At 39.4% G+C, this 12,500-nt stretch overlaps 2 protein-coding genes across 3 annotated transcripts in view; both read right to left on the bottom strand.

Moving 5' to 3' along the window:
- The window catches only part of LOC138042467 (uncharacterized), a 244,564-nt gene that overhangs the window by 172,102 nt on the left and 59,962 nt on the right, over window positions 1-12,500 (bottom strand). The window lies entirely within an intron of this gene.
- LOC138042475 (uncharacterized) overlaps window positions 11,434-12,500 on the bottom strand; it is a 13,579-nt gene continuing 12,512 nt past the window's right edge. Inside the window, exon 4 of the mRNA XM_068888382.1 lies at window positions 11,434-12,099. Within this exon, the coding sequence (XP_068744483.1) occupies window positions 11,848-12,099 (252 nt within the window). The 3' untranslated portion in view covers window positions 11,434-11,847. The remainder of the gene's footprint in view (window positions 12,100-12,500) is intronic.

Raw genomic sequence — 12,500 nt, 5'->3', positions numbered from 1 at the left:
GTATCCTTTGATCTGTTGTGAGTGTAGAATAATTTATAAATCACAAAACCATAGATAATGAATCAAGATTTCACTGTTAAAAAAAAGCAATATTTGTCTGAAAAAAAATTCGTACAGGGGGTTTCACCTGGTAAAAAAATTCCTGCACAACCAGTGCTCGAAAAAAGAAAATTCATACCAGCTGAAAATCCCCCACACCCCCCATCACTTTTCTAAGGGTACGTCCCTTAGCAAACAATAACAATCACAATATATAATTATAATGAACTTTGACAGGTGTATTTAGCGCTCAGGGACTAACTGGGAACACAGTAAAAAAATCGAGTCAAATCAACACATATCAAATAATGGGTAGGTTTTCGATGAGAGGGGAAAACCGAAGTACCAGCAGATAAACATTTCGGAGCAGAGTAGAGAACCAACAAACTCTACCCACATATGACGCCGAGTCTGGGAATCGAACCCGGGTCACATTCGTGGGAGGCGAGTGCTCTCCCCACTGCGCCATCCTGGCTCCGTTTTATGTCTCAATGTAGCCTAGCACTGAAGATCTCTAATAGGCCATTTTCGAAATATCAAATATTCAGCTTGATATATAGTGAGGCAGTGAGGACAAAAAGAATAGAAAAGGAAGGAATTACATATCATCTACTTTCCACTGTCTTTGTCCTCTACACCTCTCTTTCAAGCTGAATTGTATTATATCGAAAAAGGCCTATTGATGAAACAGCAAATCAATACAAATCAAATGTTTTTTTTTAATAAGACGAGAAAGCCGGTGTAAAATAGCTTCGCTGCAATGCAGTGAACAAGGTAACGCAACCCACAGGTGTGACAGAGTCCGGCAAGAGACTGGCACACATTGGTGCTCTCGCACCACTGCATCAACACTGAATTCCTGTTAGGTTTTGGACCAGAAAATCCAATTTTGAGTCAACGATATGCCCATTTTAGAAAGCATTGGCTTTTTCGGGCCGCAAAGCTACAACAGACAAAGGAGTATAATTTTCATAAACTTTATCTTAAAACTTCTTAGTTCGTAAATAGACCATATACAATGTTAACATTGTTTCCACAGGAAAAAAAACCAGGCTTTCTAAGCGATGAATTCTCATCCGCGTTTCTGATGTCATCAAAAACCACATCCATTCTGTCAATGGTATCTACTAGAAGCGCATACATCCAAAGCAAACAAAGCGAGGGATTTATTAAGCGTTCATTTAAACTTAACTTTGGCCGACAATTACTTTATTAAATGTGGTAAATGGAAGGGAGACGGTGACAATACTAGTTTTTACGCCTAGTAGGTGTTTTAGCTTATAGTCAAGAATTTAAAAACAACTGATTATTTTTTATTCCATATGAAGGGGAACTGAAGCCAAAAATTGAGGATTTCTTTCCTTGAAGCTTTGGCCACGAATACGGTTGATGTTTCATCCGATAAACTGTAAGAAAAAACCCACAAAAGGGAGACCGTGTAGGTCTGTTATATTCCTTTAAGTTTCATATTTACAGTGAAGTCACACTCTTCCGCTGATAATTAGTTTGAGCTGACAATGATCAGGCCCCAAAAAGCAGGAAAAACGCAACTTCAAACTCAATTTTCTTGCTCATATCAAGGGAGAAGCAAAAGCAAGCATCAAGACTTCATTTGTACACCTCATTCTTCCTCATAATCAAGGAAAAAATAATACAGTTGGAGTTTAGGCCTTAAGTTCTCCTTTAAACAATACCAAATGGGCATGTATTCACTTGCAAGCCGAGATAAAAGTGAAAACACACAGTAGCGTAAGCCAACGATGTGGCTGAACTATCATTAGCTACAACTGCGCTCGTTTACAAAGATCCTTTACTTGCTGGTCCTATTGATGGTAACATGTTGCTTTGTAAGTTAATTTACTATTGAAATTGCAGGGTGTTACAATGTTTAATTCGCTCTCTCCGCGAACCAAAGCCTCCACACGTTAATAGTTCGTCCCCTTCAACACGGTCTCGTAATACAGAATACTGACAATACTGAATCAGCAATCTTACGAAATAAGGATCGGACACCTTTTGCAGCAGTTTGTTCTCTCTTTTACTTTGCATCGGTTTAAGTCATAGGATAACTCGATCCTCAAAACCAACTTTAAATAAACAAAAATCCAACAATAGCTGTCAAACAAAAAACAAAAAATATTGCTTAATTTTAAACACTCTCTATTACAAATTTTACACTACTCTTGTGCTCAGAAGAAAATAGGGGATTTTTTAACAAGTTGTTTCTCACAATTACGCAGTAAAAGAAGCGACAAGAAAATCTCTTTTTTAATAAGGCAAACTAGTCTCGATCAAGGCTGATGACACGAATGTCAACTGACGAGAAGAACAACCAGGGAGATTACGCAAGGACGACGACAACGTCTACGAGAACACAACAAAAAAATTACTCTAATGAGCAAAACAAAAGCTCTGCACTCCCTGCAAGTGCGTTTTTCATTTTGGTGCATTTCTTTGCCGCCGTCCTCGTCCTGACAGAGGACGTGAGAAGCGAACGAAACATTAATACATTTTCTCCCCAAACATCTAAACAATTCATGCCAATTTTATTCCTGCAGATTTCATACGCACTGTCCATTCCGAACGACCTGGAGTTGTAACGAAATTATTACAATAACGCGAAATAGTATTTTTAGACGACGTTCTCCTTGGCGGCGTCGTTGTCCTTGCGTAAGCTTCCTATTGACAGCTAAACGTCGCTCGATGTGAAGGAATCCGGAATCCAGCAAATGTAAGGCTTTGGAATCTGGAATCCAGAGCGTGGAATCCGAAATCCATAGTATGGAATCCAGAATCCGGGATCCATTTCGGTGGAACCCGTGAGTTGGAATCCGGAATCCACGACTCGGGATTTAGAACCTGGATTCCTTTACGTAGGGCGATAAAGGTAAATAGTAATGCTTTTAGTCCTTAGCGGCGTCAAGTGTCATCTCGAGCTCTGTCCAATCCTCGTCAGGCAGATCTGAGGAGTAAATTTCAAACTGTGTTAGTTTCATAAACCTTTGGGTTATTTATCTCTCACATATCAGCTATCAGACTAAGGAGGGAACTAGCAAAAGTTACTTAGCCTGAGGGTTGTTCCAGAATCGATGAAACAGTTACCTGTCTCCCTGGGATAGAACGTGTGATCGCCTTGCAGAAGGGCGGTTGTCAAGAGATTTAGTTTTTTGCTCATTCCAGTCTTGTTGAAACGTGATCTTTCTTTAATCCATAAGTGCAACATTAATACAAAATTACTTGAACAGAGCGTGGCAGAAAGAGTATTTTTTATTACAGCCTCCATGGCAAAGTATCTCGCAGTAAACTGTTCTAAGCCTTTTATGGTTCTTTACATTAATTTCAAATTGAATTCATGCCTTTTTCCTGCGTAAGGGATAATAAAGAGTTTAGCTGCATATGTCGTGTTTTCGCAGTGGCCTTTGAGAGGAACTGAGTTAACAGGGGCACCCAACGAATCTGTTCCTCACATGATCTGTTCCCCAGAGGAATGTTGCTGGCTGGCAAAAATACAGGTGTTTCGATGAGCTGCCTGGGAAATTTTGTTATTGATAAAAGTTTTGCCTGGGAATTATTGACTTTTTCTAGCATTTCAACCCGAGCTGGCTGTAGAAACTCTGAGGACTGAGGACGACTAAAAAAAAAAAAAAAAAAACCCTTCCCTCTCCCAGAGAGTAGTCACAAAGATACGACGGCTGGTCAGAGTGATTGCGCTTGCGGAAAAAAACCTGTTTTGGCCCGGTTTTGTCGCTTTTGTTCGGTCGTTTTGGATCGAGGGATTTGAAAGCGCGCGGAATTCCTGGCTGGAAAATAAATTTGATCAGCTGGCTGGGAAACAAACCAATTTTATCTAGCTGGCTGAGAAATTTCTTGTGTGTCTTGCTGGGAAAAAGGAACAGATAATGTTTTCCCAGCAACACTGAAAAACACCTGAAAATGCCTTAATAACATTCTTTTTCATTAACTGGGGTATAAAATACATTTTACAACAAATTGGTCGTTGGGTGCCCCTGAGTTAAGACCTTGAAGAGAACTACTGATGCAAACTTCATTGCTTCTTGGCTCGATTACCAGCCGCTGTTTCGGGAAATGAGCCAGCGCTCACTCCTTAAAGATCACGGCTGGACGCGTGAGGTGAGGCATTGTAATTTCCGCCAATCAGAAACTCAAATTGTGGCTTCGAAGGTATTCTTCGACCCGGCCTGTTCGAGCTTTACAGTGCTTTTAAGGTGGCAAACAACCAAGATTTCGACAACGGAAAGTCACTAATTTCCCAGTTGGTGCCAAGGGCAAAATACAGCTTTTAAATCAATTTCTATGGCAATTTATCCTCAGAATTCACTAATGTAAGAGCAAGTAAAATTAAAATTGATGCTTAGTTTATTGCCCTTGTGACACAATTTCTTGTGCATGCGCAGTAGGATCAAGAGCGTGAGGTTTCTGTATTTTTCGTCCAGTCCAGCAGTTTAGCACAATATTGTAGGCAAGATGAAATTAAATCGTTCTTTTTTTTACTATGAATTCAAGTCGACCTATGACCCAGTCAGTAATAATCCCGGCGAACGCTGGATGATTCTTCATTTCTTTTAAACAACAGATATGTCATGCCCTTACTTACCATCAAGCAATTTGAAAATAATTCCACAGCTCTGAATGTCTTCTCTCGTTACTTGTGTAAAATCAAGTATACGCTGACTCGTACTTGCTGTAATGTACATGCTTTGCAGAAATTTGCAGTCGCCACTGGTCAACGGCACAGGAAGTAAAATTTTCGTCTCATCAGTGGTCAACATTCTTTCAAACTGTGAAGAGATGACATTGTGAGCGCGTTATCACTTGATTTTCGCAAGTTTGCTATTGCACTGGTTTTGCTTTGCCTCTCTAGTGATTTGCCAAAATAGCTAGTGTGCTTTTACATCGTTAACCAATCGAAAGCAAAAGAATCAATGGCGTTCACAGGGGATGCCGACCGTTAACGCGTCTGTAGTTTAAAAAATATGCTGCGATTTAAAAGACATAAACGGCCGGGTTTTTTAAATTACCGGATTACGATCAAAAAAGAAAATCAAAAAACTATGTCTTCTACCCGGTCACCCATCCCAGTACAAACTCCTTCAAACCGGGATTAACTAATTGCGTGGCGAGTTACCATACACTTGTCCGAATTTAGCGAAATCCCGAGCAAATTGTAGACGTTCTTTGCCTTTGGCATTCTATGTACATGTAATCATTTTGACTTGCTCCGAGGAGTTTTTCCCGAGCTTGCCAGTTTTGGTCAAGGAACAGTTAGAATATTTCTTAAAACCAATCAAAAGCCAACAGAGCGATGATGCCGTTCTCTTTCTCAATACCTTTGTCACTGCCCTGAAACTATCCACCGTCTTGTGTTGTTATGCTGATTCCTGATCTAGTTTATCTACCTCGTTCCCAGGGTCTCTCTTCTGGAAACGAGGTTGCTGTTCTTCCTCCTTCCTCGTCTTGCACAGATGTGTGAATCAATCAAGGGAGGTATTCCCCAATCCCCAAGCCTATATCCTTCAGATCTACTGGCAAGTTAACAATTTTGTTTCTTGACTCACCCATCCCAGGTATTTTCTGACCCGCACTTTTCGTTGCTCTCGGTTCTTCTCTGTCAATAGAACCGTCTTGTATATAGTGTTCATCATTTTAATGTCTTCGGTAGTAAAATAATCTGGAGCCAAAAGTAAAATTGTAGCAAAATTACTGAAACCATCTTTCTTTATATAATAAGCTCAATAGTCCACGAATTTGGATTGGTTCTTATCTATCAACTATTAAGGCCTGGCCAAACGCTCGCAACATTTCAACGCAACATTGTTGCTTGATGTTGCGACATGAGTTGAATGGACTGGCGAAACGCACGCAACATATCGCAACAGGGTGGCCAAACGTACGAAACATGTTGTGCCCAACAATGTTGCAAGATGTGGCGTTGAAATGTTGAGAGCGTTTTTCTTTAGAGGTTAGACATTGGAAACCACGGGGGAAAAAATACGAGCACGGGTTAGCTCCAAAAGAACTTCTTCTAATTTTACCCTCGCCGAAATACCTCAAGATCCTTGGTACCCGAACATTTACCCCAGCTGATCCTGGTCCATCTCAAAGGAACATATTACCTTCAAATAGCGAGTTTAAGGGGGCTCGAAATACTTTCTCCTCAGTTTTTCAATCTAATGAACATATTCTGTCCTTAGATACAGTTAGGGTAGTCATATCAAGACGAAATTTGGCCAGAGTATTAAGTACCCATCGCAGATTTCTCACATTATATTTTCCACCAAAATAACGTTACCATGGCAACGATATTAGGTATTTCTTTGAGCCTTAAAATCAACATATATTGTCTTTTTTGAAGAAACGGGACGGTGAAATCTTTCCATTCAGCGTTAACAGATAATGTTAGAAATAATCTCTAAAATATATAAAATTCAACAAAATCTGTAGGCCAGTTTTTCGGAAAAATCAGTTTTTCTTTAAATTTGGAAGACAAATTTTTTAAATCAAGCTAAACTAACATGCAAAAAATGAAAAAAATTCACCGTCCGGAAGCAGAGATATAAACGAGTAAAGTTGCAAAATCAGGAAAAATGCTGGCTCCATGCATGCAAAAGTGAAATGAGTATTTTCCAAACACATACAGGTAAATGTTTTGTATGTTTCATGATCATGATTCTCATATCTCCCCACCCTCATCCCACCAAGGCTCTACAAGGTGATCGTCAAAGCCGGAAAAAAATACCACTTACCAGCCAGGAAAAAAGGTGGTGTAATAGTTGCAGGAAAAATGCTGAAAAAATATTTTCAACGATGGACCACTACCATACGCCAAGTAAAAGGGAAACATTGAGAAGCATTGGAGTCAAATTTATACTTAGTTTCAAAACCTTTTTGCGATCCTTTCTTAAAATTAAGACTTATTTTCTTTATTTTATTGCCTCGCTCTTGTAAAAATAACTAGTTTTGTAAAATATGAGAATGGAGGTCAGGGAAATGAATTATCCTAGTTGCCGAATGAGTGGGATGCGGGCATGAAAAGAACTTAGTATATGCTCACTCAGTGATCTTGGTATTTCAAGCAATCTGATTGGTTCGCTATCTCGGAGTAATTGAGCATTATTAGGGAGCTTAAGCACGCGCGTTTTTGACACGCGGACGGCAACCGGAAGAGAACATTTCCCGTGCCAGGACAGTGGTATCTCCCAGATTTTTATACTAATCACCTCTAATGGAGAAAAGATACTTGGTTGTGTGAATACAAATTAAAAGAGAAAACGGCTCACTTCCGGTTGTCGTCCGCGTTTCAAAAACGCGCGTGCTTAAGCTCCCTATTCACTCCCTACGGAGTGAATAATGCTTGATCCAAACAAAACAAAATGGCCGGCGTAAATTCGCCAGCATTTATGAATCGGAAATATTGAGAATACAAGATGATGCTGTGCTACAGAAGACAAAGAAGGCCACAAATTTTGGCCTGAAAGTTTTCAAAGGTAAGAGAAGAGTTCATACTTTTGCCAACCAGTGTTTGACTTCGTTTTTCCAGATAATTATTGCTGAAAATTAAACAATCTTCACGCCAGCAATATGTTTCACTCGGAGTAATTCTTTCTTGTAGGGCTGGTCGCCCCAAAACGAATTTCTTAGTGAAATCGAGGAATTAAAAAAATGTTAAAGAAAGTTCCACATGGTTGCAAGGAAACAAGACGGGTCATTTTACAACAAACTAACGCTCACCTCAATTAGAGCCACCATTTCATGTGGATCCTTTACCAACTACACTTCCAATTTTCATTTCAAATTAACCTCAAAAACTTTGATCGAACGGTGAAAATGTTTTAACAAGCAGACTTTCGATTTAGATTGTTGATTTAAACGGTGCTAAATGACCATTTGGCTGTTTGGGACGAGGATTTTAACGAAGGTTATTTAGATTTGCCATGTTTGAAGCTTCTGTAAACACTTTCGTGCATGCTTTGTGCCGCTTGCACGTTTCCCACGCATGAATTGAGATGACAATTAAATCGACTTTGGATGGTTTTTTCTGCAATTGTTGTTGAGATCACTTCGTGAGTATATACTAAAACAATTATTCTTTGAAATCGAGGTGAAAAGTAGTAGAATATCTACCTCGCCGCTTTGCGGCTCGGTAAATATTCTACCACTATTCACCTCGATTTCAAAGAATAATTGTCAATTATTTCTCGCTTTCAAATGATTCCAATGAAACAAGCAGACAATTTCCTCGTTCAACAGAAGAAAAACAAGCCATCTTCGCAGTAGGAATTATCATTGTTCCCTTGCAACTTTGGGCCTCCTTATTTCAAGTACTACTATTTCGTAATTATTCTGTCTTATGTATTCACATTGTACAGTACGGGTGAAGTATCATGACAGGACGTTGTCGTCAAAACCTTAAAATTGGTTTTTTTAAACTGTTGTTTTGCAGGGTACGGCGAGAAACGTATGAAAATGTGTGCCGCTCGTTCATCTCGACCATTCAGTTTTCCTCTCTAAAGCAATAAAATTATTGTTTTTGGTCTTGTCGCTGCCGTAGCCACGATCGTTTCTTAACTTCCTTTTTATTGAAATTAACAAAAAAAAAAAAACGCTGCAATGGAAGCTGCAGTGTGGCGCGAACTCTTCCTGAGTTCGATTCCGCGGCCGGAACAGTCACTCGGAGTCTTAAAGTGACTAAAGCGTAAATGCTGTTGTGGTCAGCCTCAATGCCAACTAATCCCGAAGCCAGCCATAACTTAGGAAACTGTAAGAGCAGCAAAGATTGTGAAAAACGGCAAAGATGTTGTAAAACGGATTTACTAGTACGATGGAAACATAAGCACAACCAACAGGCGTATAAGGCAAGGCAGGGCCAGAAAACACTCGAAGGGAACCCGAAGGTTCCTTCTTCGATGGCTTCTACCGTTTTTACGTTAGGGGTGGAGTGAGCGGTCACCAAATACCATAAGAGTCGTGCATATTCCTTTAAAAACAAGAGTGCCAAATAAACATCCGACCGGAAATCGAATATTCGGAATCATATTTTTTGGATTGAAACCGGCGGAAAATGCAGAAAGGAAAAACTCTCCAAACCGTTTTCCACCTGAACAGAGAAAGCGTCGACTCTTAAGAGCTTTACTTAACGTAGTATGGCCGTGCAGCCATGTCGAGCCACAGAGAGGCGCGAAAAATTAAACCACTTTTATGTTTAGGTGTCCTAAAACAAAAAGTAAACCTGCCTTGAGCCTGCGACCCAATCTAAAACCAGTACTTGGTCAGCGGTCAACTTAAAAAAAAACAGCTGCCCTCGGTAACAAGGTATCCTTTTTTCTTTATTTTAAACTATAATTTTGCTTCAGAACGTCCATCATACACATGATGAGTTGTGTTTTTGGTAAGAGTTAATTCCAATTTTAGTTAATCGACTTGGAAGCCTTGGTCGTGATGGTCTGTCTACGGTTTTTAGAGCTAGTTTTTGTCCAGAGTTGCGGCTTGTTGTTCTTCTCTTTTTCCTTTCTTGACTCGGCACGAGGGGGTCGGGTAGAGGTCCGGCGCTGGACTAGAAACCCCCTTGCTTGGTTGCGCGCTACCCCTGAAGATTCGCAGCCATTTACGAGCCTAATGGTGTCGCAGTCAGCTTGTCTTTATCTTCGGGATTTTTGGATTTGCCTCGTGGAACTGGTGTTTCATATTCCATGGGATTTCTTTAGTTTTTTCCATATATTTTTGAAGAACGAAGATTTTAGTGTAAAGATTTTTCATCTTTATTATTCCCATTTTAAAGAACGAATAATTTTCATGGTCAAATATTTATTAATCCCTCCTACGTGATTTAGTTTTTCGTACATGTACTATCTGACTGTTTCTGAGATTAAATTTTTAATTTCACACAGAGTTTGCTTCGTTTGTTAACCTTATTTTGGGGTTGAGAGTTTGCTTTGTGAACATCTCCCCCTCATTTTAAAGACAAACCATAACTTTTGTCTATGATTTTCCCTCAACTCACCATCCACACACACACTATTCCCCATAACTACCTACTGATTAATGAATGTTTTAATTAGTAGAGAGAAACCCCTTCTTGTAAGGCGGATTCTTCTAAAAACACCAACTAAGACAGCCACAAAGGTTACTAGGTTATCTGCTGCATCATATATTCATATTAAAGAAAAAGCCTTTTATGTATCTACCAGCAGAGATACACCATCAGTCCTAGTTCAACACTTTGTTGGCCTTGGTGTTCACACTTCACATTACTATGCACACAGATACAATTTAAATTATATTTTCTAACTCATTAACTTGATACTAACTCAGAGGCAGCTTTGATAGTTCATTGTCATCATTATTATTACTTTGATTCGATAGATTCTGAATCTATTTATGTCTTTTATGGGATTACGTAGGGCGTTGTCATTTTTCAGCTTTTTTGCTTTAAAATTTAGGGGATTTTTTCCTGGAGCAATCCAGAGAACAGGTGGTTTTGACACCTGATAGGGTTTTTTTTCCCACGATCTATCCAAAAGAACGAATAATCTATATACCTGATCGGCTTTTTTCCAGGATTCATCCAAGGAACGAATGATTTATACATGCTTGACGGGATTTTTTCCTGGCTCCATCCAAAAGAACGAATGATTTTACTGCCGCAATACACCCTGGATCAGAAGCTATACAATCTCACTTATGCAAAAAAAATTTTCTGGGTCATTGCCCCTTCTTTAGCTTCCTAATTTTGTACTAGTATTTTAAATTGCTTTGGGCATTCCACGATCCATGTTTTGTCATACTGATTCCGGGATCTACTCTTTCCAACATCTCGTACCCAGGCCATGTGTACAGTTTGGGTCGTATTTTAATTCTTTTGTCGCAAGCAAGGCTGACGTTTACAGGATACTTCGCAGAATTTTGGAGCAAAGGGAAATTTTTGCCAGCTTTTTCTTCCATGTAAGTAACAAAGTATCCTTTTTTTCTTTATTTTAAACTATAATTTTGCTTCAGAACGTCCATCATACACATGATGAGTTGTGTTTTTGGTAAGAGTTAATTCCAATTTTAGTTAATCGACTTGGAAGCCTTGGTCGTGATGGTCTGTCTACGGTTTTTAGAGCTAGTTTTTGTCCAGAGTTGCGGCTTGTTGTTCTTCTCTTTTTCCTTTCTTGACTCGGCACGAGGGGGTCGGGTAGAGGTCCGGCGCTGGACTAGAAACCCCCTTGCTTGGTTGCGCGCTACCCCTGAAGATTCGCAGCCATTTACGAGCCTAATGGTGTCGCAGTCAGCTTGTCTTTATCTTCGGGATTTTTGGATTTGCCTCGTGGAACTGGTGTTTCATATTCCATGGGATTTCTTTAGTTTTTTCCATATATTTTTGAAGAACGAAGATTTTAGTGTAAAGATTTTTCATCTTTATTATTCCCATTTTAAAGAACGAATAATTTTCATGGTCAAATATTTATTAATCCCTCCTACGTGATTTAGTTTTTCGCACATGTACCTGACTTTTTCTGAGATTAAATTTTTAATTTCACACAGAGTTTGTTTCGTTTGTTAACCTTATTTTGGGGTTGAGAGTTTGCTTTGTGAACATCTCTCCCTCATTTTACAGACTAACCATAACTTTTGTCTATGATTTTCCCTCAACTCACCATCCACACACACACTATTCCCCATAACTACCTACTGATTAATGAATGTTTTAATTAGTAGAGAGAAACCCCTTCTTGTAAGGCGGATTCTTCCAAAAACACCAACTAAGACAGCCACAAAGGTTACTAGGTTATCTGCTGCATCATATATTCATATTAAACAAAAATCTTTCTTAGTTGCTCTTGATATTGTGGACTTTCCAGCAAACTCCCCTTTCACCATCTCCAGCTTTTTGCTTGTTTCATTGTACTGAACGCGACAGTACTTGAAGAGAATTGGTCCCCATGCATTCCTAGTTGCCACACTTGGAGGGATGATTTTTTCCTTGTATGTGCACTGGACTTTGGGTTTAAAAACCTTAGCAAGCTCTGATGGAAGCTCCAATTCTGCATCTATTCCCCACTGAAAGCAGAAAGAGATGACAAAAATGTCAATAACATCATGATACAAATTGCATATTGAGGAGCGTAAAAAAACGACGATGACTACAGTAACGAATTACTATGGACTTTAAGATCTTCGACTGCCACGTCGACGGAAACGTCACCTCAAAATGTAACTTTGCTCTATCGTAAGTCTTTCGCGATTCTTTCATCTCGTTCTTGTTGTTTTATGTGGCCGAAGTATTCTAAAAATAAATTGGCTAGGGGCGGTTTCAGGATACAAATGGAGAAAATGGGTTTGCATTTGTACGCTCAAGTTGTCGTCAAAATCTCAAATTTGGTGATTTCTCGTCATTGTTATGCAAAGTACCGCAAAAACTAATACAACACAAAATGCATTGCGCACGTGCAGCTCAATTA

Source organism: Montipora capricornis, chromosome 3 (genome assembly GCF_036669925.1).
Source record: "Montipora capricornis isolate CH-2021 chromosome 3, ASM3666992v2, whole genome shotgun sequence".
Classification (NCBI taxonomy): Eukaryota; Metazoa; Cnidaria; class Anthozoa; order Scleractinia; family Acroporidae; genus Montipora; species Montipora capricornis.
The sequence above is the reverse complement of the archived record's forward strand: the minus strand, read 5'-3'. Positions and strand labels throughout refer to the sequence as shown.